The sequence below is a fragment of the Aspergillus ruber genome, assembly GCF_000600275.1.
Source record: "Aspergillus ruber CBS 135680 unplaced genomic scaffold scaffold00017, whole genome shotgun sequence".
Taxonomy (NCBI): domain Eukaryota; kingdom Fungi; phylum Ascomycota; class Eurotiomycetes; order Eurotiales; family Aspergillaceae; genus Aspergillus; species Aspergillus ruber.
The window spans coordinates 266,946-294,598 of NW_024467313.1; the positions used below are offsets into that span (position 1 = coordinate 266,946).

At 47.3% G+C, this 27,653-nt stretch overlaps 11 protein-coding genes across 11 annotated transcripts; 5 read left to right on the forward strand and 6 right to left on the reverse strand.

Annotated features, from left to right (window-relative positions):
- The first annotated feature begins 2,309 nt into the window (after positions 1–2,309).
- EURHEDRAFT_524047 (uncharacterized protein) lies at positions 2,310–3,877 on the forward strand. The gene is made up of 2 exons (XM_040786915.1): positions 2,310–2,872; positions 2,938–3,877. The coding sequence occupies exons 1-2, from the start codon at positions 2,695–2,697 to the stop codon at positions 3,507–3,509; spliced, it is 750 nt and encodes a 249-aa protein (XP_040637917.1). The 5' UTR covers positions 2,310–2,694; the 3' UTR covers positions 3,510–3,877.
- A 666-nt stretch (positions 3,878–4,543) lies between these two features.
- Positions 4,544–4,989, forward strand: EURHEDRAFT_403575 (CTAG/PCC1 family protein; the record flags this gene model as incomplete). The annotated part of the gene is made up of 2 exons (XM_040780228.1): positions 4,544–4,578; positions 4,671–4,989. 2 exons carry the CDS (start codon positions 4,544–4,546, stop codon positions 4,987–4,989), a joined length of 354 nt encoding a protein of 117 aa, XP_040637918.1.
- An 819-nt stretch (positions 4,990–5,808) lies between these two features.
- EURHEDRAFT_458187 (glutathione peroxidase) lies at positions 5,809–6,428 on the forward strand (the record flags this gene model as incomplete). The annotated part of the gene is made up of 2 exons (XM_040784481.1): positions 5,809–5,851; positions 5,914–6,428. The coding sequence occupies 2 exons, from the start codon at positions 5,809–5,811 to the stop codon at positions 6,426–6,428; spliced, it is 558 nt and encodes a 185-aa protein (XP_040637919.1).
- A 152-nt stretch (positions 6,429–6,580) lies between these two features.
- On the reverse strand, positions 6,581–7,672 carry EURHEDRAFT_502517 (translin; the record flags this gene model as incomplete). Its single annotated transcript, XM_040785779.1, has 8 exons — positions 6,581–6,640; positions 6,693–6,842; positions 6,896–6,981; positions 7,043–7,148; positions 7,197–7,330; positions 7,387–7,440; positions 7,499–7,535; positions 7,607–7,672. 8 exons carry the CDS (start codon positions 7,670–7,672, stop codon positions 6,581–6,583), a joined length of 693 nt encoding a protein of 230 aa, XP_040637920.1.
- Positions 7,673–8,594: 922 nt separating this feature from the next.
- Positions 8,595–9,187, forward strand: EURHEDRAFT_403578 (60S ribosomal eL22 domain-containing protein; the record flags this gene model as incomplete). The annotated part of the gene is made up of 3 exons (XM_040780229.1): positions 8,595–8,609; positions 8,713–8,748; positions 8,801–9,187. 3 exons carry the CDS (start codon positions 8,595–8,597, stop codon positions 9,185–9,187), a joined length of 438 nt encoding a protein of 145 aa, XP_040637921.1.
- A 163-nt stretch (positions 9,188–9,350) lies between these two features.
- rex3 (putative RNA exonuclease Rex3) lies at positions 9,351–11,832 on the reverse strand. Its single transcript, XM_040787713.1, has one exon. The coding sequence runs from the start codon at positions 11,433–11,435 to the stop codon at positions 9,513–9,515; it is 1,923 nt and encodes a 640-aa protein (XP_040637922.1). The 5' UTR covers positions 11,436–11,832; the 3' UTR covers positions 9,351–9,512.
- A 2,359-nt stretch (positions 11,833–14,191) lies between these two features.
- On the forward strand, positions 14,192–15,748 carry EURHEDRAFT_403580 (lipase ROG1 family protein; the record flags this gene model as incomplete). The annotated part of the gene is made up of 3 exons (XM_040780230.1): positions 14,192–14,227; positions 14,248–14,399; positions 14,470–15,748. The coding sequence occupies 3 exons, from the start codon at positions 14,192–14,194 to the stop codon at positions 15,746–15,748; spliced, it is 1,467 nt and encodes a 488-aa protein (XP_040637923.1).
- An 837-nt stretch (positions 15,749–16,585) lies between these two features.
- EURHEDRAFT_413457 (uncharacterized protein) lies at positions 16,586–17,028 on the reverse strand (the record flags this gene model as incomplete). The annotated part of the gene is made up of 1 exon (XM_040782176.1): positions 16,586–17,028. One exon carries the CDS (start codon positions 17,026–17,028, stop codon positions 16,705–16,707), a length of 324 nt encoding a protein of 107 aa, XP_040637924.1. The 3' UTR covers positions 16,586–16,704.
- Positions 17,029–18,552: 1,524 nt separating this feature from the next.
- EURHEDRAFT_387230 (uncharacterized protein) lies at positions 18,553–19,231 on the reverse strand (the record flags this gene model as incomplete). Its single annotated transcript, XM_040779705.1, has 2 exons — positions 18,553–18,782; positions 18,841–19,231. A coding segment is annotated over one exon (299 nt), but the record flags the coding sequence as incomplete, so codon positions are not given.
- A 2,838-nt stretch (positions 19,232–22,069) lies between these two features.
- EURHEDRAFT_480950 (phosphatidyl synthase) lies at positions 22,070–23,692 on the reverse strand. Its single transcript, XM_040785497.1, has 2 exons — positions 23,366–23,692; positions 22,070–23,302 (listed from the first exon to the last, which is right to left on the reverse strand). Exons 1-2 carry the CDS (start codon positions 23,572–23,574, stop codon positions 22,354–22,356), a joined length of 1,158 nt encoding a protein of 385 aa, XP_040637926.1. The 5' UTR covers positions 23,575–23,692; the 3' UTR covers positions 22,070–22,353.
- Positions 23,693–24,560: 868 nt separating this feature from the next.
- EURHEDRAFT_403582 (uncharacterized protein) lies at positions 24,561–26,705 on the reverse strand (the record flags this gene model as incomplete). Its single annotated transcript, XM_040780231.1, has 1 exon — positions 24,561–26,705. One exon carries the CDS (start codon positions 26,703–26,705, stop codon positions 24,561–24,563), a length of 2,145 nt encoding a protein of 714 aa, XP_040637927.1.
- Positions 26,706–27,653: the final 948 nt, after the last annotated feature.

Here is a 27,653-nt window from a genome sequence, read left to right on the forward strand (position 1 = left end):
AAGGAGAGAAGGGAGGATAGAAAGGATGAGCGGCAGAAACTCTGGAGAGTGAGAAGGAAAGAAGAGAGAAAAAGGTGAAGTGGTGTTGTTGTTGTTGTCTGGCGGTTGAGGTGTTGGTGATGACCGATTGGGCAACTGCGATGCACGCCTGGCGCTGTTATGTTGTGATCCGCCCAGTGCGGACTAGCGCGGAGAGTTGGCACGACAACCGCCGACCGTCTGGCAACCAAGTCACGTGGAAAAACAACGGTCTAGCAGTAACACGTGATATTCCAGGTGCAGACATTGTGCCACAGTCAAGCCACACTGTGGCTAGCATAATTACCATTTCTGGAGTACACCAACACTCCAGAACATTGGCCCGAGTACAGAGTACAGGGTACACTTGCTCTCTGTAAAGACAAGCTTTGTCAATTCTAGAGCCGGCAAGGTCTATAGCACTCTACAGATAATTCATCAAGTCAGTCTCGCGTGAGGTAAAGTATTCATCATAAGCATAGATTCAGGCGAGGGCATGCTGAGGCAATGTACTCCGTACCCCGTGCACTGGTTGAAGGAGGAGTTCCAGGGCAATGGATACAGATCTAATAGACTGGCAAGGGGTCAGGGTTCTTCAAGATCGATGATCAAGATCAAGTCAAATTACCGAATATTCAGGGGTTGCATAAGAACACCTGATCGAGTCCTGGAAGGCTGCACAGCTGCACAGAGCCCGATGGTTCTCCGTTAACAATGCGTATTTGCAAGAGAAACTCGCACACCGTATCGTACGGCATTCTCTGTGCTATGGATAGTTTCTAGGGTGGTGTTGGCCAATGACATGTAGAAGTATTGTGATAGTCAGGAACAGACCGACGGAGAAACCGGAAGCAGCATGCTCTGCGGGCTCTTATTGAGGGATGGGATAGGGACAAAGAGATTTGGAAGTTAATCCTCGACAGCGAAGCTACACGGAAGTTGGCAGCTGCAGAAGATCTACTCATCCGAACCAGAAAGAGATGGGACTCCGAACTATGTACAGAGTACTGAGAGTTCTAAATCCCTGCACGGAGGAATCCTACAGAACTCAATCATCAAGGACGGGAGAACAAAGCAAACGGCGCCTTGTATTACTCAAAGTTTCTGAGTGGTGTTCTCCTGCCGGATTCCAGCGATCTCAATAATGCACCGGCTGGGAGATATTTCCACTGATGGAGACGTTTGTTTTGTTCTCGGAGCAGCCGGATTCGGAATCCTCCTGACCATCTGTGCTCTCCTGCGTGACCGAATGTTCTGAGAAATGACGAGTGCGTCTGGGCAAGAACTCGTCCTCAGCGTAGCCGGGGGGGGGGAGATTCGGTCGCCCACTCGGGAAAGCGCATGCCTCGTTCGATCCAGTTTCCAGCGAGACAAGGTGGTCCGAGTAATTGTTCATTTCGTTTTCTAAAGCCGCTAGTTTCCATCGGGGAGGGAGAGGGTCATAGCAGATAAATAGTATTCGGAAGATGGTCAGCGAAGAACAATAGCGTAGTCTCAAAATTATGTTCCTGACTCTCCATTCCGCAGGTTCATTTTACTCCGTGGTTGATCTGGAAAGTTTATTTTGCCATTTTCCATGGACACGAGCCATTTAGAATGTTGCGTGATTTTGATAGAGGTGAAAGAGTTGGAGCTGTGATGAGGATAGGCAGTGGCACTCGACGGTGGAGTGAGATCGACAGGGATGAGTACAGTATGGTAATGTGGTCATAGTAGTACAGCGTGCATGACATTTCACAGCATTCTTTCACAACATGCACAAGTAGTGAACATGCAATCGGACATATTATGAGAAATCTCCTGGAATGTCTCGAGAATATCAAATCCTCGTGTACTAAGTAGTACTATGTAGAGATGATAACAGAATTCGGCACATGTAACAATACCGTTTGCCGCTCAAACAGGAAATGTGTGGAGCGGCAAACGGTTTTTGCCTTCGACTAGTTCAGCTTTGTTACTTTTCATTGGGCCAGATACAGTGCCTGATTGGTCATTTACCGCAGCTTTTCGCATCTGACTGGCTGTTGGACCCCAAAACCGGGGATGTCTATAACCAATGATATCTTTCGGCACACAACGGGTGGATTCACAATTGCCGAATGTGCGAGGAATCAACGTCATCTATCCACTGTCTGTCCCCTAACGGAAGTATACCAGGCTCATCTCCTAATCGGGTAGAGCTACTCACCAATTGGAATAACCCCTAGACCGCGGTAAAGCTTACCTGGTATAAACTTGAACCGTGTAATGACCCCACTGAAGGCGCCATGTGCGCTAATTCCTGTCTGTTGACGATCCACATTGTTGTGCTAGCTAGTCGTTGAATTCGCCCGTGTCGTAGGCAATTAGGGCAGATTTGTCTCCTATTCCCATTGTCAATTTCCTTTCTTCCCCCCTGATCTGCGCTGTCCGTCCAAGGAAAGAGGAACGGGGGATCCCGCCGATAAGGAGAGCCATGGAGGACCCGTGTTCACAATCTATATAAGCTGGGCTCATTCAGCATTTCCTTACGTTCTTTTCTTTCCTCTTCACACCAGTCAAAGGCCAGTCTTTCATTCCAGTCGTTCTTTCTCAACCCACCTGCTTTACGCAGTCATTCATTCATTTTCACAAACCCAACTTTACAACAGTCACTCATTCTTTCTTTCCAACCCCAAATAAACCAAATTCGTCAAAATGAAGTTCACTGGAATCGCCGCTATGCTCGCCGTCGTCACCGCTGTGACCGGTGCTGCCATCCCCAACGTCAACGGTGCTCTCGCCGAGGTTCACCAGGTCACTGGTGACGTCCAGGGTCTCCTCTCCAAGGCGCTCGGCACCAAGGACGAGGCTCAGGTCAACAAGCTCGTCTCTCGTATGTTCCACTGATCTACGATTTCTTCTCTATGCAGAACATAAGGCTAATTAAGGGTATTACAGAGCTTCAGAACGTTGAGAAGCTGCTCAAGCAGCTCTCCGGTGGTGAGGAGAAGCGTCAGCTCGCCGACATTGGTGTCGGCGCCAACGTCAACGTTCTCAAGCGTGACGGCATCCTCGGCGACCTCACCAACAGTCTTCCTCTTGATAACATCAAGCGTGACGACGCCATCTCCGGCCTCGCCGAGCAGATCACTCCCCAGGTCACCCAGGTCATTCAAGGCCTCAATGTCCAGCAGGTCACCGGTCTTCTGAACATCCTCAACGTCAACGGCCTCCTCACCAACGTCGAGTCCGTCCTTGACAACCTCCTCGGTGGTGGTCTCCTCAAGGGCCTCACTGGTGGTCTCCTCGGCGGCATCCTCAAGCGTGACGACGCCATCTCCAGCCTCGCTACCCAGCTCCTTCCCAAGCTCACCAAGGGCGGTATCCTCCCTGAGGACTTGAACGTCGAGCAGCTCACTGGTCTCCTGAACGTCCTCAACGTCAACAACCTCCTGACTGGCGTCGAAGGTCTCGTCCAGGGCCTGCTCGGAGGCCTCCCCCTCAAGGGTCTCACCGGCAACCTCCTGTAAATAAGAAGATCTACGCATGTGAAAAGGATTGTTTAAGGTCTTTTGTTGAGCAGGACATACTTACCTTCTAATATTATACCACTTTTTTTGCTTAGAATTTTCTCAATATGTTTGTCTCACGGGCCCTGGATATAATTCTTAAAGATTTTTCTTTTCGAGCAACGCGTCATGTCAAGGTTACCTCGTTTTGTTGGCTGCTGGACACTGCTAAAGGCCATGCCTATGTGGGAGTATTAAGCGAATATCCTCTTTTTGTTTCTATATAATCTTCATATGAACTTTGGTTTGTTTATTCTTCAATGATCTGCGAATGATTATTTGTATACAGTACTTTTTTAATTGATCGCATTCTACTCATTGGTTGGCAGTAGATTGGTTGGTTTTGTCCATTGTAAATATATATAATAGTAGTCGTACATTTCGAGATAGACCATGCAAGAAACGCATTAGATATTCCCCAGATGATCCATTGCTTACAATTCTGTACTCCGTATAAGATCTCGATCTTTCGTTCCCTGTCCATCCATGTCCCGAAAAAACCCCTGGTCTTAGCAGGTGTGCTGAGGCTACTATGGACCGTACAGCAACAAAACATTAAATTTATATTATTTTGATTCAATCGGCCAACTGGTTCTTGAACATTTTATCAGGATTATAACCCAATAACATAGATTAATGACTGTGATGGGGCCGGTGGGGGTCATGATCTCTTTCGCGGGGGATTGCTCGTTTTGGGGTGCTGTTGACGGCGGAATTGTTGACGATCTCGATCAAGAACTGAGACAGTGCTCGTATTGCCATATCATTTATATCATTCGCGTTAGGCCACGGGATATAAAAACTGAGCTATAGCTATCCGCTGCATCCTGCTCCGTACCTCAACTGAGCCGCCTCGGTTACTACCACTAACCACCGCAAACGGACCCAACCCCTCCAACACTTCCACCTCGACCCCCCCCCAAACAAACAGCACTGCGACAACACATTATCAATTCTCTATTCCTTCTATACAACACAATCACAAAAAGAACACAATGGCAGCCAAAGCGACCGGATTCCCCTACACACTGTCCGTCCCTCCTCCATCACCCCACCCCGCAAACCAACTTTTTCGCAGACAACAAACACACTCCAAACCAGAGAGCAAACTAACAAAAACAGAACAATAACCCTCCCTCTTCCCTCCATCCACCTCGCCTCCTCCGCCCTCCGCACCCTTGAAGTCGACACCGAACTATCGCCCTTTGTCCAGCGGGACTTCGAACTCGTCGCTCCGTCCGCATCTTCGGAAACCGAAACACAGAAGATGGAAATTGAGGAGGGAGAGAAATCGGTGCTGAAGACTACGTATCGTGCGACGACGAATCGAATGCTACGCGTTGCGGTTAATGGATTTATGGAGAGTTTGGGGGTTGTGCTTGGAGTTATGCAGGAGTTGGATGTGGATGTTTTGGAGATGGATCAGAGTCACGAGGAGTGAACTGCAGTCACCAGTGTTGTTATTCTGTGATATGAGGGAGAGAAAGATACAAGGGATATTGGATATTGGTATGTGTTATGCTGGGTGAGACGGGATTCGTCGCAGCCATGACTCCCTCCGATCGCGGTCGCTATATCACGGGCAATACCTTGCTACGGGGTATGTTCCGAAGGAAACTGCGTCCCGAGATTATAGCAACGAAATTATTGCGCCGGGAATAACCCAAGTTCAGATGGTGGAGGACAAGGGTGTGATACAGTCGCGGCGTTGGATATATATTTTACTGTTGACGTGCGCCCGGGCCAACAAGCAGACAAAAGGATTTTAACTGCTAGCATAAACCGGTGACTATATGCAAGACACTACTACTATTCGAGGTTACTCTGTACTCTGTACACTACTAGGGACAAATTATGGCATGACATCGAAATCAATGTGCTCTCTACCTCTACGGAACACGGATCTATACACTTCCGTACTGGATGTATCTGTACCGCATATTGCTATTTGGAATTCCAACACTGTCCCCCTGTAAATCTGGAAAGTCGAATTTGTAATTCCCTTTCATATGGGGGCATAATCTGCATTACTCGGCATATGACACGGGCAATGACATCAGCGCCGTTAACGGGCTCAACGATCTCATAACGGTCCAACCTCGGCTTCCCCTATAAAATGCATCTTCCATCGAACATCGTTTGCTGTGGTTTCTTCTCATCAACTGTCAAACATATTGCTGTTCCAAAGATACAGTGTCCATTATCATCATTTACAACCACTCGTCAACGCGCGCAAATCAAACCGCTAAGCACCAGAACCATGTCGTCCGCGACTACATTTTACGACTTTGAACCGGTCGACAGTACGTCCCCCCTCTACCCTCTACCCCTCTACCAAAACAAAACTAATACTGCTCAAAAACAGAAACCGGAAAGCCCTTCCCCCTCTCTAGCCTAAAAGGCAAAGTGGTTCTTGTCGTCAACACAGCCTCCAAATGCGGCTTCACCCCGCAATTCGCCTCCCTCGAAACCCTCTACAAATCCCTGACCGAAAAATATCCCGACACATTCACAATCCTCGGATTCCCCTGCAACCAATTCGGCTCCCAAGACCCCGGCTCCAACGATGACATCCAGTCCTTCTGCCTGACGAACTACGGTGTTAGTTTCCCCGTGCTGGGCAAGTTGGATGTGAATGGGGAGCAGGCGGCGCCTGTGTATAACTGGTTGAAGGAGGAGATGCCTGGGATTATGGGGTTGAAGAGAGTGAAGTGGAATTTTGAGAAGTTTCTGATTTCGGCGGATGGGAAGGTTGTTGGGAGGTGGGCTAGTACGTCGAAGCCGGAGGGTTTGGAGGGGAGGATCGTGGAGGAGATTGAGAAGGCGAGGAAGGAGGGGACGTTGGCTGGAGCGTCGGGGGAGCAGGCTAAGCTGTCTTAGGCACTTTTCTTTTGTTTTCTTTTCTTTCTTTTTCCCCCCTTAAATGTTTATGACGGTGTCCTGATTCAGTTGTCCGACTTGATAATTCCGTAAACTAGTATTGATACCTCGCGATAATCTATCTTTACTTTACTGTCAATTAAATCGCAGAACTACTTGGGAATCAAATTCCGTAGCGAGAGATCGTAGACAACGTCTTCAACCTTTTTGACCTGTTCATTGTTAATATACCGCATTTCCCAGTTCCTGAAAAGAAGGACTTACGCTGTACTTCATCCCATCACTCCTCTTCCGTAGCACATCGTTCTTCAAATTCAGCAACTGGAATCCCGCAAACAGATCTTTGATGAAACTGCCAATCTGCATCGGACGCGTATAATCACCAAGAGTCACGGAGTTGACAGCCAGACGGGACTACGTTAGTTAGCCATGACATTCCAATAACGAAAGAGAGTAAAATAACGAACCAATTCCTCAGCCATGGCAATCAGAGAAAGCAGATACTCTTCGATGGTCAGGTGGAAAGCATCCTCCTCTTTCAAGTTCACAGGGACTTTACATAGCACATATTAGCATCCCCTGCATAAACAAGAGACAAAACAGGGAAAAGTTACCATCCAAGAATTTCCCAACCTCCTCAATCGTTAAAAACTCACACGAGTCCGCGCCCTTGTACTCTTGGAATCCGCCCAGCCATGCGCAGAGCTCGATAGCCGTCACCTTTCCAATCAGCAACTAGTCAATAATAACAGAGGGTAGGGTGCGTACAAGATTCTGCAACTCCCGCGTCCACAGCCCGTTGTACTTGTAGAACGGATGCTGATCAGCCACGGCCTTGAGGCGGGTGACTTCTTTTTTCTGGGCAATGATTTCTTTGGTTGCACTGTCGAGGACGGGTTTTACTGTTCTTTCTTTCAGCTTTCTATCATCCAGGCGAGTAATTGGTAGGGGAGCGTACGCTGGCCAGAGGGTGTAGAATGAGCACGAGAGAGGATAGCTTGCGTCGAGCGTCCTGTACATTGTTAGTCTGCATGTCTGCATAGATTATTCGATTTAAGATGGAGATGTACCCCGTCTCGCGAGCGTCTGGACGATTTCTTGGAGTTCCTGTGTAAATTAGCTTCTATTCTTTCCTCACGCGTCAAGTCAAAGTTCAGTTTCTTAACAGATCAACATACATCACGAACGTGAGTCTCCTCGTCGATTTTTGTCTGGAGATCCTCGAAAATGCGATGGTCGATCATCTTGTCTCTGCAGAGGTAGAGTAGATATGGTTTGTGGTGTTGCGGATTGACGTCAAGAAAATATCTCAAGGCGAGAGATTGCCAACGGGAATGTTTGCTTTGTATTCACTACTGATAGTACAGGTACGTCGTACTACGAAATGAATAGTTGATAGAGCTTAATACAGCTTAATATTACATTATTGCTAAATCAAATTTGTGGAATCACTGGGTTCATGGGCATATGGAAGAGCTTTGCAGTCTTAATACGCACGCATGAAGGCGTCAAGAGCTCTTTTAAGTATAGAACATTGTAGAAAACCAAATTTAATATATTTGACATTCTAAAGCTAATCTACATGACACAACCATCTTCTCCAACCAGTCAGCAAGCCGACCGCATTGATGAAAAAGGTGTTCGCGTCTATCGGGGATAGTGTAAGCCCGATGACACTGTGCGACCGAACATGCGCAAGCACAGAGGTCCAGCCACGGAGACCAAAAATAAGATTAATCAATGTTGTGTTCCTTAGAACACTTTCAGAGATTAAACTGAAAAGAACAGATACTACACTTGATCTAAGCCAAAAGGCAAAGAGAGCTGGAAAAGAAAAGAAAAAAGGCTAAAAGAGGGGCGGGGATAGCACGGTATTTATATGTTGAGGGAAGGGATTCGTGCACGCTAGTGGTAAGCGAGGGATAAAATGAGTCATCTAAGCTGCTGCTGCATGTGACTACTACATACCCTACACCAAAAAATTAGCCCTATTACCAAATATAGACTAGTCGCTCGCACCGCGCGACGAGGGTTGGTTATCGACAAGACAGCTCGGCTCCACCACGAAGATTTCTTCTCTCGATCATCCACCAGGCGCAGGATACTCACTTCTTTGCGTTCAGTTTTCTTTTCAAAAACACCCAAATCAACCCCATACCAGTCACAATGGCCCCCGTCACTGTATGTCCTCCAAATTCATGAACCGCTTTGCTGTTCCCCCGGAAGAAATTCTGGGATCCGACATTATGGAGCAGTAGGCTAATTCCGATTTTCCTGTACATAGGCTCGTGGTCGCAAGGCCCAGAAGGTCACCCAGAAGGTATGCGCCCATTTTACATGAAATCGCAATTGAAGATGCTAACAAAGCACAGTTCGTCATCAACGCTTCGCAGCCCGCGAGCGACAAGATCTTCGACGTCTCTGCCTTCGAGAAGTTCCTCCACGACCGCATCAAGGTCGAGGGCCGTGTCGGCAACCTCGGTGACAAGGTCGTCATTTCCCAGACCGGTGACGGAAAGGTCGAGGTTGTTGCTCACATTCCCTTCTCTGGTCGCTACCTCAAGTACCTGTATGTGCACCTACAACATCCAAACCTACATGGGGAAGACAAAGTCAGGGCTAATGAAAACAGGACCAAGAAGTTCCTCAAGAAGCAGCAGCTCCGTGACTGGCTCCGCGTTGTCTCTACCTCCAAGGGTGTCTACGAGCTCCGCTTCTACAACGTCGTTAACGACGAGGCTGAGGAGGACGAGGAGTAAACTACTCTTCCACTCGAGACGAACGACAATTTACGATCATGATCCGTGCTCGGTCCATATAAGGGGTTTCCATGAAAAGACGGGAGTAAGACTGGGTCTTGGTTGGGGTATAGATGAGCTCTTGTGAGGAAATGCTTTTCCTGCGCTACGCTGGACGATCCGCGCATTGCCTGTGATAAGGCATTGTTGGATTGGTCGGTGCGGTGTTTCTACTCATGACGCTACGAATGGTAGATATAATGGAGCAGTCTGTTACCCAAACGCTTATTACACTCGTACCCACTTAAAACAGTAGATCTAGTATGAAAATGCCATGTATGTGCACTCACGACAAACCCTTCCTCTTAACCCCAGCCGCAACCTCCAAAGCCCTCTCCCTAACTTCCTCATCCTCCCCTATTCCCGTCCCCTCCGGCGGCACAAGCTTTCCACCCGCAACATTAATATTCCATCCCTTAGCCTTCAATACCTTCCACGTCTCCCCAACCTTAACTCTCACCAAATCCCCCGTCGACACTGCATCCTCCTTCGAATCATGACCCCTCTCACCACCTGTCTGAATCTCCCGCTCAAGGAACTTCCTGCAAAGCGTCTTCAGACTCATTCGGTTGGGCAGACCGCCGCGTGGAGCTGGATAGAGGATAACTGTGTCAATGACGGTGGGGTGGATGATGCGGCAGGCATTAAGATCGTTGTCGATTGCGTGGCCGATGATCGGGGTGGTGGGTTGGAGGTGGGTGAAGAGGAGGGAGCGGGCAGCGGCGGGGCAGTCAACGACTTGGAGGGTTTCGTTTGATGGAGTTGGTGTTGATGGGTCGTAGGGTACGGCGTTGGCGTAGTGTTCGGGGAAGACGCCGGAGAAGCGTGAATTGAGATCTAGGACTTCGCCCATTGGTCGAACTAGAATGTCGAGTAGGGGTTTGCCGTCAGGCCAGCTGACGGCTGTAAGGCGGATGAGTTCCATTCCGAACGTTGTATATCCCATTTCGCAGTCAAAGCATACAGGTGGTCGTGGTTTCATATCCGGCTGCCAGGGCGTTTTTTCGAACTGTAGCATTGACGCGAGACGTTTCGTTTCTGAGACCTTAAAGACATGCGTGTCGCCTTTTGTACAGCCAGACGATGCACCCAGGGATTCATTGCAGCAAGAATAGTATGCCTCCCTGGGTCCGGTGATATGCTCCGTTTGCGATTTTGGAGGGTACATCGGCTTTCCCGGATGATGGGTGCATTGCCCTCCACTCGTCAATGAACCATCAGGACGCCGTCCGGGCCAGACCTGAAATCGTCCACCGCATCGAGCACATTGCTCCCAGCCTTGGGACCCTTCGATGCCCTTCTTGGCATTCTCGATTTCCTCCTTTGACGGCGCGCGGGTGACGTAGCCAAATTCCTCGAGACCTTCTAATGGCGTGATCAGTTTCTCGACAATCGCGATTTCCTCCCTAGCACTCAATTTAGTCGTGAGATCCTTCGGTTTAGACGGCTCCTGGACCGGTTCGAACTTATAGTATCGAGCATTCAAATGCGCCTTAACCTCATTCGCCCAATCCTCCTTGCTTATCTTCGACAGCTTGACAATCCTAAGCTTAATCACATTTCCATATACACCTGGATTATCCTTCGCCGCCTTTTCCTCCTCATCGAGCGCCATAGTCACGAGCTCGCTAGGGGACAAGATGAGGTACTTATTCTCGCTCTTTTGGTCTTCCGCCAATTTGGCATTAAGCTTCGACATGGCGGAATGTAGTTTGGTCAAAATAGATAGCCGTACACCATGCGATGCAGGTGCTTTGGTGAGCATTCGAGGATTCAAGCTTTCCTTGCGCGCTTTTCTTGGTGGCAGTTGGGACGGTGTCGTCGCCTTTGTAGGCGCGGCATTCTTCCCCGGTGTTGATACCGCGCGTGAATGCGGTGGTGATACCTTTCTCGACGTTGACTGCAATTCTGCCGGATCTTGAAGAGTAAGCTTTGCGGGTTTGTCTGTTGAATTCTGTGATTCTCTTGCTGGTGCTGGCGAGGCATTCTTCCGGACCTTATCCTCCGCAGTCGCAGTCGGCTCTATCTTCCTTCGCTTGGGAACCGGCGTGCTTGTTGGGGCCGCATCTTTTGCTGATGCTAATTGTGCACTATTCTCTTTATCAAGAAAAGACTTGGTATCCTTGTGTGAAAACAAACAGACCAGAAGCGAGCAATTCTGAGCCTGAGGACATGGTATGTCCTTGAAAAGTCCAAGGGGAGGGAACATTATGATGATGATAATTGTATGGATAAGAGACCGAAAAGGAAATCTCTCACTTATGGAAAGAGCGACTGTATCATCTCTGCAATTCGATACTTCAAGCAATAGAGGACGTCATTTCGGTGTTCAGGTTGCCATAATTGGGAGATTTCGGATGGAAGTTCAGGTGATGCGCCGGCCGTGATCTTCAGAAGTGATGTTTTTTGTTCAGTAGCTCTAGAACCATAAGAACACAAGAGGATTAATAAAATAAAAGCAATAAATAACTTGAGAACAAAAGCACGAAGGGTATCCATCGACTGGCGAAGGTTGAGGACAGCCAAGGAAATCTGCAAACAAAACAAACAAGTCTATATATGCCTTATTTTTGAGGAAGAAACAAGCCAAACGACAAAACAGACGATACAAATAAGATATACAAGAATCCAAACAGACAGTACCCCCATACCACCGACCGAATTCTTGCTCACATACTGGCGTTGTCTGCATTTCGAGACTTTATAGCGGAGCCGGTACCTGGAGACAAAGTCATTTCAAGGTTGTATTTGGTGTCGGGATGCCAGGAATGTGAGCGGTTTGAGCCAACCGTCAAGTACTTATCGGCAATATGAAGGAGATTGAAGCTGTGCTCAAGGCCTTCCAGTACCCTATTAAAACGGCTTATCTCGAGACATATCTTGCTCGCCTTCAATAGTCGGTCAATTAGACAAAGAAGGACTCGCGGGGTCTGCGAAGGCTTCCTGGGATTCGAACTTGCTCCAAGCCTCCAACCGTTTAGACAAAGGCGTATCGCTAAAGCACTAAAAGAAACGCCTACATGTCGGTAGGGTCAGGTCTCGCGAGACAAACCTCAACACCCCAGGATGGCGATTGTCAAGCAAGCCGATACCTCGACGCTTCTGGTTTATACACTTCGACTCTTGCTGAATGGCCTTTTCTGTTTCATTTGACATGCAATTCAGGATGCCCTGCTGCCTTAGGAGCACCCCGTTGTAGGGATTCTGGGGCTGGTTGAACATATTATCGACCATATCCGCGCTATCCTCCTTCACTTGTTCGAGGTCGACGATGTATAGCTTTGTCTTCTCTAGCAAGGTATTGGCGAGTGTTCTTGTCTAGCAGAGGTCTGCCTAGCATCTTGATCATCCCGGCCTATACCCTGGTTAAGTCGCTCTTCTGGTCGACATCTTGGCTGAGCTGAGTCCTTAACGTTGAAGTCTCGAATAAAAGCTCTGTTCCTTTGTTCATCGGTTTCGCTCTTCAGCCCATTCAATCCACCAAAACAATCAACCTGTCGGTAAAGTCAGGCCCTTCAGAGGAAGTCTCAACACGCCCGGATTGTAATCCTTCAGTATAGTCAAGCCCTGAAGGAGAAATCTCAACACTTCTGGTCGGGAAAGGCCCAGAATGGCAGCTCTTAAGACACTTGATCAACCTAGACGGCTTCATAAAAATGCTCGATAAAATTGCACTTCGGAAGTGTGACTTGCAAGCAAGCAAGCGCAAAAGGCAATGGAGACTGTAGCCATTCTAATGGGTATGTTTTGAAACCTGAAGTAGTATTCATTTAACATTCTTACTATTGTTCCTCTCCAAGAACCGCACCAAAATCTCACAAAAATATAGCATAGACGCTATAGCGCTCACAGTCCCACCATAAAAACCCCTCAGAAACTGAAACGAGCTATACTCGTCTTGAATTCCACAGAATAGCATTGGTAGACCAAACGCTAAGCTGGCATGTCGTATGGAAGCTATTTGATAATATTAGCCGGGGCTCAAACTAGAAGACTGTGTGCTTGTATATGTTCGACTGGAGGATCATCTAATCTAACATTCTCCGAGCTGAACCACGATGATATCCGCGAACGACGAATAACACAGACAATATGATTGAGTGGATGGTGATTCCAATTTGGATTTATTGCGATGTTGATAATATATAATCCAAAGGGAGGGCCGGAGGGTGCTTTTTCAACATATAGAAGTCGACAAAACCTGCGGTTAATGCATGCCACTCTGCCTGCATGCCTTCCTGGACCGTTCGATACAGGAACGTTCCAACCTCCCCAAAGACCCCCCTGAAAATATTCACACCCGCATAGCGAAGGTAATTTGAACGTCCAAATTGCCATTGGCTGGCGATTTGTTGCGCAACATCCAGGACAGCATCATGTTTAGAAATGAGGATATGGTTAATATATGCTCGGACTTCACTTGGACCTGCAGATCCGGGGGAAGAACGACATTTTCCTCCATCTTACTCCCGTTATGGGAGGAGAATGAGAATTGACGGGGTGTGTTCATGGAAAATCGTGGAAGAAACTGGGCGACAATAATTTAGAAAGCTCTGGTTTGTCTTGGAACATTGCTTAATCCTGAATCATGTGTTGCGCCACGGCCTAAATACAGAAGAACCAAGCACATAGAAAATGAGCAACCGAACTTATAATTGTGCTTCTTAGTTTTGTTTTAGCTTTGGTCATATCGGTCTATTACTGGTATGTGAGCAAGGCTGACTACTTTATGACCACTTCATCCTGAACCGGAGATTCGTATAGAGTCAAGAAGCCAAAGTTTGGAGTAAGGATATAAAGCAAGCATGTAGTATTGATTAATGATGGCATAATCAGAAAGAAGAGCAGAATGAATAATGACAATATCTAAATCAGGAAGCTCCCCCAAGACCCACTACAAATAACTACATAGTTAACGTACTTAGTTACGCTAATGCCTTATTATGCCTTATCCACCAGGCAACAATGCCAAGCAGCTTATCTTTAGGTTGCAACAATATCGTAAGATAAGGGCACACTAGCCTCAGGCTCATAGAAATGCGACGAGGGGCTCAATTGAAAATCCTACTTACCCACTCCTTGCGCTGCGAAGAAAGTCACTGCAACTGATCTATTCTGGAATGGCTTCAACGAGTGCGTCTTCGGCAGACCATCTTTGCGTGCTCGTTCACGGGTATGTCCACTTAACTTCCCGTTCCTGCTGACTAAGGATACGGGGTTGACTGACGTTTTGGTATTGAGAGGAAAAGGTTATGGGGAAATCCAACGCATTTGGACTATGTGGCTGCAGCGTTGAGGGAGAGATACGGGGCTGATCGTCTGCATATTCTGGCTGCCAAGCGAAATGCAGGGAACTTCACCTACGATGGTATCGAGTTGGGTGGGGAGCGGTTGGCGCACGAGATCGAAGATACACTGAGTGCGCTGAAAGGGCAAGGATATACGATCAAGAAGCTGAGTGTCATAGGCTATTCGCTAGGAGGCCTTGTAGCCCGGTACGCGTTAGGGTTGCTCTATGCACGCGGATGGCTGGATAAGCTGGAACCTGTTAACTTCACGACGTTCGTAACGCCGCATGTTGGCGTGCGCACTCCGTTGAAGGGCATACAGAACCATATCTGGAATGTGTTGGGGGCACGGACGATCTCTATGTCCGGAAGACAACTGTTTATGATCGATTCGTTCCGGGACACGGGTAAGCCCCTGCTCAGCATTCTGGCTGACCCCGAGAGTATCTTCATCAAAGCGCTGGCGCGTTTCAAGCATCGATCAGCCTATGCGAATATCGTGAATGATAGGTCTGCTGTATTCTACACGACTGGACTTTCTAAGTTCGACCCGTTTCCGGACCTGGAAACCACCAACTTCAACTACGCCAAAGGCTACGAGCCAGTCGTCATTGATCCAGACGTATACACCCTTCCTCCGGAGGGAAAAGAACTGAACCAACTTGGTTCCCACGCATGGCACAAGATGATGCGGATCATTGCCAATCTCCCATTCTGGCTTTTCCTCCTCTTCTTTGTCCCCGTAGGCTCGTTTATTTTCCTCCTGAACGCCGTCGTACAAACCGTGCGCAGCCGTCAACGCATCCGTCTCCATGAACAGGGAAAAACGGGGGCCTCTTTCGGAAGCTACCGTGTTCCACTTTTAGTCCAGGATGTTCAAAACGCTGTTGAAGACGTCTTTGAAAACGTCAACTCAAGCCAAGACCCTGACTACCTCTCCCCGGCTGACGAACAGGACGCTGAAATTCCCAAAGACGAGCACATTTTGTCACAATTATCCCCCCAAGCACCAGGAATCGTACAAAATGGATCGAAATACCCCGTTCTGGCCCTTACATCCGCCCAATTCGCCATTATCGACTCGCTCAATGCAGTTGGATTTCGTAGATACCCTGTCTACATCCACAAGCACCGACACAGCCACGCAGCGATTATCGTACGAATGCCAAAGAAAGGATTTGAAGAGGGTGAGGTTGTCATCAAGCATTGGCTCGACAATGGGTTTGTGGTTTGAATATCCAAGGCGGACAATAAAATACTTTGTACATTGCTTATTCCCTTCCCTCTTGTAAACATATCACCAACGCGAATGTTCAATATGCTCCTCCAAGGTGTCTGTAGCAGCGAAATGTCTTCGGTACGAACTGAGGAGAGTTCCCGCAGTGTCAAACAAAATCCTCCAGCGTCTGGTGATGGTATTGCGCAATAGCAGTAGCAATCACATCTTTGAGTTGGCTTGTAGACGAACAGTGATCTCCCCCTTATACCCTAGTACCCTGTGGGATCTAGAGCCTTGATGGCAAATCCTTCTCATTTTTATCCAGGTTGTGGTGTGCAATAGTGTTGTTGGCAACTCAGGTGCGTGCTAGTATGATCCGGTATCCCTGTTATAGCGCGTCTCGAATATAGGTGACAATCCTCCTTTCCGTAGCTTTCAGATGCCATTGATCACCGATAATAGGGCTCGAAGCTGGGTGAGTTGCTGTATGGAGCTAAAAGGAACTCAAATGCTCTAATAACCAAAGATATGGTTGGATTGACATCCTCAGTAATAAATGGAAGAGGCGAAACTCGTTCCAACCAAGACCCTTGAGGAAAGGTTTTCATCGAGAGTCACCGGCGACTGTCGTATACCGGCGGCATCATATAGATCAAATGTGCCAGGTGGTGAATAACTGGAATAGAGCACCTTTTCAAGCAGAGGGACCCTGTAGAGATGAAATACATGGCGATCAGAGCCAAGAGTTTACGGTTCAAAGCAAACCCAAGCCAAGAGTGAAGCTGTACTTTCATTACCATGTAGAAACACAACGATAATCCGACACTCTTCTCCCTCACATTATCTCCTCTGCCGCTGCATCGCAAGAGTCACTCAAGCACGTTCCCGACACGAGCTTAAATTATCAAAGCCCCCTCTGCAAGTAATAATCAACAAGACCGTCCATTTTTGAGGCATATTGATAACTCATACTACTCCCAAAGGGACAAGAACTTCCTCCAAATAGCCACCGCGGCAAGCGAGAAGCAAAGCATCTCAGTGACGACACAAACCATTTTTTTCTTGCTTTGCAAAGGCCAGCCAGATTTAGATGCGGTATCCTGAAGTTCGACGATGTCCAAGATGTAACTGAGAAGGACACACAGAGCCACAAGCAAGTACAGTCTGGCGTTGGTCAAGTTTGCGAGGAGGACTATGGCGACATAGATTGACAGGTTGCCAACGCTCAAAAAGGCAATCATGGGGTTTGAGCGGAGGATTGAGCAGAGAATCGTTATGATGGAGGATGAGGACATAATTATTGAAGTGTGTTGAAGTAAAGTTTATCGAAGAGATAGATATTGAGATTCGAGATGGAAGCGAGGGTGGTGGTTGACAGTAAGAAGAGAACGCATGAAGGAGCTTAACTACTGTAGGTGCTGAATAATACGCAGAGTTGGTCGTCTGCAGGCCGTCACGAATATCCAACTATGTATTCTACAAGTACAAGAAATCCAAAGTTTAGTTGAAAGACAGGAGTATGTAGCCTGTCAGACAGATAATCCAATTGGGTATATAATAACTATAGGGCTATCACAAGAGTTCTCAAGAAACAAGCTCATCCATGTCTCGCGTATACTCCTTCCTCTAAGATGCACCGAAAATGGCGATCATTGATTAGGACGAAGTTGCAAACGGAGGGTTTGCGTAGATAAATATGGTGACTGGAATCAAAAGTTTACAGTTTGAAGACGAAAGGAAGTGAAGTGAAATAAATGAATCTTGACATTTATGACTAGTAGTGCATATTGACACCGATTGATCTTAACTGTCACTCTAGCTGACGCTGGCCCAACAATAATCCGATCCTTCTGTCACGGTACATCTGCCTCTCCTACACCATGTTACCCACACAAACCGCGTGGGTGTCTGCCGTCTTCATGACATGAACACTGCTGCAGGTCATCATCAGCCAAAGCCTTTCCAAACCACATATGTCATGCCTCAGCGTACAACATACAAACTCCCAGATATTTTTCGCCTTCTGATGAATAAAATCAATAAAAAGAGTGAAATAAGCGGCCTCTACGAGCAGACACAACAGTCTCTGCTGGTACGGCAGAGACCAGCCACAAACATTTCCAAAGTGATAAGTTTCTTGGATCTCTAGGGCATAGCGAAAAAAGGCACCCAAAGCAGGCACCTAGTAGGTTTTAGGGCCCGCTAAAACAGCAAGCAGGAACACGAGGGTGGAGTTGGCAAAGACGTTTATCATAGTGAAACGCGATAGTGCCATTGGATGAGCGAGGGTTCACCATCGTGAAGTGATGGAAATGGAGATTCAGAGGATAAAGAACTGAGAAGATGGAGCTCGACGGATATAAGAGAAGAGAACTGATTATGGATGTGGTTGACATGACGAGGGAGGAGCTGTCAGTTGTAACTACTGTAGGTGTTGAATAATGCATATAGGGCTGCTTGTGCCACGGGAGAATCATCTATGTATGCTACAGGTATAGGACACCAATACATGGAGCAGGTTTTATTGAATAATAGGAGTATTTAGTCGGCTTGGATACATCTCGTAAATTGGTATGTAGAAGCTATAGGGCTATCATGAGGGTTACATTCTGGTATAAGAGCGCCAGGGCTGCTGAGCTGTAAGCTTAGTTTGCTTTACCAGACTCTCATTCTTAGGACACTCAAATGTTCTCAAGATTCTCTCTGTGGCGTCATCAATTGACTAATTTGGAACAGGAGGAACCTGTTTTCAAAGGACCTTGCACAGACGAGTTATGTGGTGAGTCAAGTCTTGATCTGAATGCAGTCCAATTAAAGTCCATATTATTGAAATAGCATTCTCATCCTTGGAAACACAGTCCATCAATATAAATTGCTCTTGTGACTGGTTTGACCACAGTACGACAATTTTGATGACTGTCCAGTCCTTCTACTCCTCTCGCCACATCAAGTTATCCTCCCATGGAAAATCCCTCGTAATGTATCCAAGATCACTTAACTTTCTCGCGTCAGTATTGTATATTCATCGTAATTGTCGTAGCTAAAGCACCTATTGTAATCAATCAGCAAAATACCCCCAAAACACCTCAACCCAAATGTAAACCCACCATATCAGATCCTCCCCATCTCTCGCCGAAAAATAACCCAGACAGCAAACGAGAACGAAAATGTTTGAATAGCAGTGCAGACCACAAGTTTCTTATGCGCCGTCACCCAGCCGAACTCTTGAGCACCATCGTAGACATCGACAAGGTCCAAGGCGTAAGTCATCAGGACCCAGAGGGCCACGATCAAGGCGGGTCTGGGATGTAGTAGTCTCGCGAAGATCCAGACAATAGTGCTTGCGAGGACGACGTCTGAGCTTGTGGATAAGGCGAGGTCTCTGTTGGATGGGAGGGGCATGGTGGTGATGGTAGGAGGTTTGGTTTGGCGGTGGTTGATGGTACTTATGGGCGGCGTTGATGAAGTTGATGAGTTGGTGGTGGTTGAAGATGGAAGGTTTGTAAAGATGAAGAAAGATGTTGATTGAAAGAAATCGAGAAATTCTCGAATATGTATATGCTGAATAATACAGGGTTGAGGCTGGTGATGTTTGAGTCCTGCGCCACCGTAGATGAAGGGACATAAGGCCCTGACGACTCTGTATGTACCCTATGAGAATGTTAGAGGTATTTTTATTCATAAGATTAATCCACGGGTCATACAAAGTAGAATTCATCAACCCCAACCGTCGCATCAACCACTTGGACAACAACCTGATATCCTCCATAATAGTCATATCCGTACCCTCAGCTACTCTAACACATCATCCATGTAGTATCGTATACCGTATATATAGAGAACAGCCGTATAGGAAGATATCACCGCCAATAATCGACACGGGTACCTGGTGTCGTGAGTCATAAGATCAGCCAAAGCGTATCTCCAAACCCATCTATCAGACCTCGAGGCACATATTTCATCTACCTGATTACCCAGAGGGCGTTGCCATTTTTGGGCGATAGACCAATGGGGATTTGCATCGTGGTGATAATTTGTGATGATTGTTTGAGGTGGTAAGATAGGAAGGAGTTGAGCTTGAGGTGAAGTCATGGAAGAAGCTTGGGAAAGACATCTAGATGCTGAATAATACTTCGCACTCACCCTGCATCAGACACGGGTATGATGGAGCAGATAATCAAAATACAAGACCATGCTGGTATTTAAACGTCGAGGTAATTGAAAATAGAAGTACAAAGAGTGGTAATATAAGCACGGACTTATAAGACCGACCCCATAGGGCTATCTGGCATATACCAAGAACGAGAATTATCTAGCTATAGATTTGGTTTCTATTAATTCTCACACTCACGAGCCTCATCCATATTCCTCAGAATCAGGTCGATTCAACTCAATATAACCCCATCCCCGACAATCGTATCCAGTAACCTCGCTGCCTGCACTGTACTGTAGAATTCCTGCCACCATAACATATTCCCAACCTATATCTTACATATGGCAAGGACCCGCATCGAAGCATCTATCGCAACCATCAGTCAGCCCACCAGGCCAATCAATCAATCAAATCAGCACGCATAAGGCTAACAAACCTCCCTCCGTCTCTCCCTAATCCTGTAATAAATACTCCCTAACGTAGCTAGATAGTAGAAAATTGAGATAAGATGACACGCCAAATTCTGTTTCTCGAGAAGTGGCCAGCTTGGGATTGCGGCGTCGATGAGGGGGATGTAGAGGGAGACTATGCGGTTCCAGAGGATCATTGTGGTGTTGTGTTGTGTAGTGGTGGTATTTAAGAGATGGGAAAGGATACGAGGAAGAGATTGTGCATGTTTGAGAAGTAATGGAAAGATATTTTATGGGTCCATTAAGTCGAACCTATTAAGGCTCGCTCGTAAGAAGAAGCTCGTCCATCCCAGGATCCTTAACCCAGCAACAACAACCTAATCTCCTCCCCGACAATTGTACCCAGTATTTCTACTGTCTGTACAGTACCACTGACCTGCTGTCACCATAAATTATCCTCCAGGCCTCCATCAGCCTCGTCTGTACGGTGGGAATCGCGTCGACAAAGTCCCTATTACAGACCATCAGCAACAACATCCACTGGACCAAAGACAAGCGCACACGCACCACTACATCGCAATGACTTCTCCCACACCCTCTTATATTGAAGCCCATAGCAATCAGGGGGGAAGAAAAAAAAACCATATCCACACACGCAACCCTGTTTCTCATCAAGCGGCCAACTCCGCTGCGTGTTACTATCTTAAGTGTCGATCAATGCTAGCACGAAGTATCCCAAGAACCAGAGAGCTTTCGCGGCGCCAAATGAGTGATGGATTCAAGTTTCAATGATCACTGCAAGGCTTGACATTGTGACATCGAAGATGATGAGAAAGGAGTTTGTGTTGACGTGGAGGATGTTCGTCATCTATTGCGATTCCATGATTGTTGAGATAAATGAGAAAGAAAGGAGACTCTTGGTTCAGCAGGAGACGAAGAGAGGTTTGCAGGGACTGAGATCAAGGTAGTTGGCGCGCAAGGAAGGTTGTATGTGCTGAATAATACGCAGCCCTGAAGCATACACCAAAAACACACATTCAACCTACATCAAGTGTGAGCCATTCGTCCCATCCCAACCCAACCAGAAAACAAATAATCTACCTCACAACATCCACACCCTCCAAGCCCAGATCCCTATCCCCATCCCCATCCATCCCAGCAACTGCAATTGCAACTGCAAAATAAACCTCCACCAAGTCCAACACATAATGCGCCAGCAACCAAACCGCCACAATAAAGCTAAATATCGGATGGATTCATGTCGCAAAGAACCAGACTATAGCGGTTAATATTATGGCGCTTCGGGTTGTTGTCCAGGCGAGGGTGTTGATATCGTTGTTGTTGGAGAGGAGCGTTGTGAGAAAAGTTCTAGTACCGGATGGTAGGTCCATCATAGTTTAGAGGATTCAATGGGGGAAAGAATCAAATACAAGTAGAGGAAGATCGGTTGGTGTTGGAGTTAGTGGGAGATGAATCATTAGTTTCCAATAACAGTAGTGGGAAGTGAAGAGTCTCCATTCATCGGCGTGCTTCGCGAATAAATCGGTCTATGTACGGAGTACGCCGCACACCGGGGGTTCAATATGATGGTTACTACGGGAGAAATGAGCTTTCTAATTATGTACTATCTAAATGCCATTTGCGATGCAAATTAACGATATTATATAGAAGCTGAATAAGACTCAGGGATTTACTGCTGATCCTGGATCCTGGAACCCCACTGCGGAGTGACGCCAGGTACGGAGCAGTGTACAATGGAGCAGATACTCGAAAGACAGAGATATGAACTAGTTATTTGGTATTAGATCGGGTATGTGTATGGTTTTGTTGTCACTGCTCTATGGGTTATCTTGGTATATCCACTTAAAACAGTTATAAACAAGAACGCGTCAAGAAAGCAATGTCATAGGCCATGGAACGACGTAGTATATTTATCGACACTCCGGATGCCAAATGCGCGTCTGTCGGGGAATCTTGTGTAAACATATATACAAAGAATTGTATATATATGTGTAAAATAACCAAAAAGAAAAGAAAAAGAAAAATAGAGAAAGGCCTTAGTTGCGAAGACAAGCAGACTCCGAGTCAATCCCAGAATCCACATCATCAACCTCGTCCTTGTTCTTAGCCTGCTCCCGCTCAACAGCATATTTAACCGCCTCGAGAACATTCTCGCAAGTATGACCGGGCTGATACCGCGGCGTAGCACCATCCTGAAAGACACCCGTCTTCACAAGAAGCGACACCCACTCGGCTTCGCTAACGTCATTGAACTCATTGGTACCACGCACATCCGACTCGGGGGTATCGCCGACGAAGTAAACGGCGCGCGGGGGCTTGTTGATACCGTGGGTATCCTTCCGCCACTGCTGCAGCAGACGCATGGCGAAGTGGTACGTACCGAGCTGCGGTTTTCCAAAAGCAATGGTCGACAATTCCCGGCCTGTGATGGCCTTGTAGACGGCTTCGAGGGATGCCCGCAGGGCACCCATTCCAAGACGGCAGTGTTCATGAGAGGTAGCCCAGACAACATCGGTGTGGGAAAAGAACACGGGGGGACCCTCGTTGCCGGTTTGCGAGCGAGTGCCCAAATGACCATTTACACTCATCAAACAGTCAAGAATGATCTGCTGATCACCAGCCCAATCCCGGCTATCGGCAAAGACAAAGACAGCTTCGATCTGAGTGTTTTTCAAGTCTCGAAACCGCGAGTTTTTGTACTCATCATCGGTTAACCGGCGAAACGGTGTGGTGTCGTCCCTCGTCTTGATAATATCCCCGGGGGTAATCACGTCCTTGAACCCGTATCCCTCTGCAACAATTCGACATTTCTCTCCTTCGCCGCCGACGACCAGCACGGTGTGGTACTTATCGGCCATCTCACGCATTGGGGTGTGGCCACAGATGAACTGGCCAGGTGAGATATCCAATTGTAGTTGTTTGCTGAGATCGAGGCATCGTTCTTGTTCGGTCTTGCCACCGCCGTTGGTCACGAAGATATACGGTCTAGAGAGTCAACATGGGAACTGAACTGAGGAATGCTTTCAGAATGACAAGGCAAAAACATACACCTTGATCGAATAAGGGTTCTCCCCGTTAATGTATTTCAAAGCGTCAATGGCCTCCGGAATAGGCTGTCCTCCTCTCAATAAAACACCATCGATATCGAAAGCGAACGCAAAGTTATCAGAGACCGTAGCAGGCCCGTTTGAGACGAGTGAGACGCGGTCTGCATTCTCATGGTTCTCGACGTACTGTTGTGCCGTGTGTCCTACCATAGTGTATATGTGCGTATGTATATGTCTAGGTGTATGAAAAAAGAAAGGGAAGAGGAAGATATAAAGAGTTGCCAAATTTGTCTAGTTCAATTTCTGGGGAAAAGAGAGATGGGGGGGGGAGGTCGCCGAAAAGTCGGGCCGGGGTCTTTCGTACAGCCCCGAAAACGTTGGCGGGTGGCCAAGTCCATTCTTTTCTTCTTTTTCTTTTTTTCTTGGAACTGACAAATCACGCAAAGGTTGAAAGAGTCTTGATGTGGGTCTGATAAAGCGGGCCTGAGAACTGGCTTGCAATTGGAGGTTGCCAGATACTGTATTTGGTATGATATCAATTGCTAATCATCATTGTACTCGGTACTGAGTGATATCTATCTGAACCGGTAGATAGCATCATTACTCTGCGGAATTGCACTACAGTCATTGATATGGACTCGCAACGACTGTTATCGATAACGCCCTGTGCAACCACGCCCAAATCGTATTCCGCTGATTGGCCAGAAAACTCCACAAACTCTGAGCTAGAATCGGTCTCCGCACCAACGGGATGACGTCGGGTGGGCCTGTCTCGGTAACGGTTTGATGGCGTTCCATTTTTAGTTAGTACTTGCTTGTATTCTGTAGTATGCATGCAGCTCGTATTCAATGGGGGAGGGCGAGGGGTACACGTGAAGATAGAGAGGTCAGTGCCTGGAATACTACAACGTAGAATATATATTTCTGTATAGATATATAGGAGTATCAGGAAGGACAGAAGTGCAGATAGAAGAATCAGATCAGTGGCAAGAATAAGATTCTGGGCGTTCCACAATGCTAACCAACCAATGATAGCCATTTTATCGCCCGCAATCCGGTTTCTGATGTCAACCAGGGACTATCGGCGATCACAGTAATCAATATCAAAACGTCACCTCAACAAAACCGGAAAGGAAAATTATGTAATTATGTACAAGTCGTTAATGTCATATCATAAATCATTTATAGAAGTTCCATTAGTCCACCCGTAATATCAAATCCGCACCTTCCCTCGACGGCGTCAAATTACGCTCAAACACCGACTGTCTCTTGGCAGGTTTACGGGTGATCGTTTTTTCAACGGTAGGAATGGAAGTACCCATTGACAATGACGTCGGGGTAGTCATAGTACTACTACCAGCAGTAGTAACCTGTGTCAGGGAGTTTCGACTAGGCTCATTCCAATAATCATCGGGTGAATATGGAGAACTCATAACGGGGGTGTTCTCACGGGACTTGCCACGGCGGATCTCAACTCGCTTAATATCATGCTGACGGACGATGCGTGGTCTGGAGACGATTTCACGTGTTGGTTCGAGATTGGGGGTCTGAGGATTGGGGTGGTAAAAGCGCTGTTGCGGACTCCCTGTGGAGAACCCTATCCGGTCCTGCGGACTAGGGTTGGAGAGGCTGCATGTTGGGGTCCTGCTTTCTTCGCGGACGGGGGTGAGTGGTTTGAAGATGCCTGAGTGGCGGGATATTCGGGGTGATTCGAGGCTGTAGTCGAATCCAGTGTTGCTCCATCTTTCGGTTGATGGACTGGGATATGAACGACGGTTTGCAATGCGAGCTGGTGGTTGGGGTTGGTTGGTGTCGTAGTCTTGCCAGTAGGAGTAGTTATCGTCGTAACCGTCATCTGACATGGATGGATGTGAACAACGTTCTGGCGTCGCTGTTACGAAAGAAGATAGCCTGGACTCGGGTTGGAGATAAGTCGGCCTCAAAAGACTATCTTGACTCCGTTTAGGTGGTAAGTGATCATGTGATCCGAAGCCATACATCATGGCTCGAGGGTTAGCTGGTAGTCCAGCCATTGGTCTTTTACTATTCATTGGCCTGGGGCCTAGTGGGCCAGAGAAGTTAGTGTAGCCATTGGACAGATGGCTCTTGGGTTGAGCGACATCTTCCTCGAACATGGTAAGCGCATCGCTGTTCGATCTTGAGGGTCTTGGTCGGACCCATTTCAATGGCTCAGGCAACAACTCTGGTTTCTCCGGTAGCAACTGATCAGATCTCGTCCGTTGAGTCGCAGGAACACTCCGCGGTGTGTCCGCTTCATCAAACACAAATTGCGGTAACGCATGCGCAGTCCGTTCTGGTTCCTCACCAAACCCACCTCCCCTTTCATGATAATGATCATTATCCACGTCCGTCACAACAACAGCAGGATTCGGATTCGCAGGTTTTGGCGTAGGCAGAAATGGTGACATCAACCTCGATGTCTCCGTAGTCTGGATCCGATCTGGAGATTTGGGCGGAGGTCGCGGACGGTAACTGTTGGGACCGGGAGTCGGTCGTCGAGGTGGTGTGTCGAAGTCCGGAGGCTCTGACATTCTTCCCCCAATTTCGAAGTAATGTGCATCGTCTGCTTCTTTGCGCTTGCGTCGCATTTTCCGCCACCAGAAGAAAATGGCAATTCCGATGAGGAAGGATCCTGATAGCCCCGAGGCAAGTGACACACCTACGACCCCCCCTGCGCTGAGTGAATTGGAATCTTGATCTTCATCTTCATCTCCGCTGGCTTCTGGCATGGAACTGGGAGACTGAAACTGAGACTCAGTAACACTACTCGTAACAGAAGCAACCCCCTCCGACCCAGTCGTCGACACCGGACTCTGGAACGACGTAAGAACAGGCGAAGTCACAGAAGTCTCAAACCCAGAAGCTGTCGTTCCTGAAGCCGATGCTGATATTGTTGGCGCATTCGTAATACCAGAAACCGCAGTAGACGTCACACTGGGCACCAGTGTAGCAATAATAGTAGCATGGGTCTTAGAAACAGCACCCTTCACCCCGTCGCAGATTTCATAAACATCGTCGCCTGACTTTTCCACCACATCGTCCGAGCAGTAACTCAGTATGCATTGTACAATGCCTTCTCCTAGTGTATACCCATTCTCTGTCTTCGTTTTGCAGAAACAGTCTGTGTTTGATCGGTTTGGACATTCACTTGTCGGGAATTGGGATTCTATAAATCGTTCGGCACAAGAGAAAGCACAATCAGGGACGTTTTTGGGAAGCGATACGTTAGGCGCGCCGGAGACGACATTTAGCAAAGTGAGTAGTACAGGGATAAAACGCGTCGTAGATATTCGGATCTGCGTCAAGGGAAAGAGTAACATATTGGGACAATATCTCTAAAACCCATAGTTCAAATTGGAAGACGAAGGACAGAGAGAAATGGAAAGAGGAAGAGAGCGCTCTTCCCCACGCAATTCCGGATCGAACTAATTGAGATATTAACCATTTTTTATCAGATGTAGTAGAACATCCTTAAAATAGTCTGTTCGCTGTCTTTGAGTGGTTGGTTCAGCCTTAGATGCAGGGTATGTAGGGCGCTACGCTGGACTCTGGAGAGGGCGCTTAAGTCGCGGTGTCTGGGTTATTGGTCCAGGGCTGTTGGCTTTGTTTGTATGTTGTTAGTTGGAGGATTGGTATTATTTACTTTCTTGGATAAGAGTTTTAAAGTGAACTGTAACACAAATAGCCTTTGTACAGACCTGGAGACATGTCTGGTTTCAGTGTGGGGTGAAAGATTGATCTACGCATGCTGCCATTCTGAGACAGCTTCGAGCATTCTATAGCAATTTATAGCAGACAATTCACACCTTTGCTTTATGATTCCCTTTTTGTCGCATCTGTCAACCATATTCAAACGAACTTGTCTCGCAACCATCGTCCTAGCAGTAGCGTGACTCCATAGAAGCCATTATCACCCGACTGACCATCTTATTTTCGGGCCATTATGAACGAAGAGGCAAACATGGAGAAACCCCAGGAGCCGCAGACAAAGCTATCTAGTCATCAACGGAAGACACTAAAAGAAAAGGACTTCACACACCAAACTGAGCCGCAGTTTCGCTGATCAACAGTTCAGCTGTCTGCAATCCAGATCCCACAAGAAAAGCAATTGCGATAACTTGTGGATTTCGTTTCAGTTCAAAGTAAGCATGGTAAGCATTCCAGACATAGTTTGCTGATCTTAATGTGTTATAGGCATCGAACTAGATCCAGGCACCCAATATATAGCAAAACAATTAACACTGAGATCATCGCGGCGTCAAAAAAAA

Bases quoted from the DNA above. Each gene is read 5' to 3' on its own strand.
- EURHEDRAFT_524047 (XM_040786915.1), top strand. From the start codon at position 2,695: ATGAAGTTCACTGGAATCGCCGCTATGCTCGCCGTCGTCACCGCTGTG. The intron at 2,873-2,937 runs GTATGTTCCACT...AGGGTATTACAG, and splicing joins GGTCAACAAGCTCGTCTCTC to AGCTTCAGAACGTTGAGAAG.
- rex3 (XM_040787713.1), bottom strand. From the start codon at position 11,435: ATGTTCCCTCCCCTTGGACTTTTCAAGGACATACCATGTCCTCAGGCT.
- EURHEDRAFT_480950 (XM_040785497.1), bottom strand. From the start codon at position 23,574: ATGGTAGGACACACGGCACAACAGTACGTCGAGAACCATGAGAATGCA. The intron at 23,303-23,365 runs GTATGTTTTTGC...TTGACTCTCTAG, and splicing joins AACCCTTATTCGATCAAGGT to ACCGTATATCTTCGTGACCA.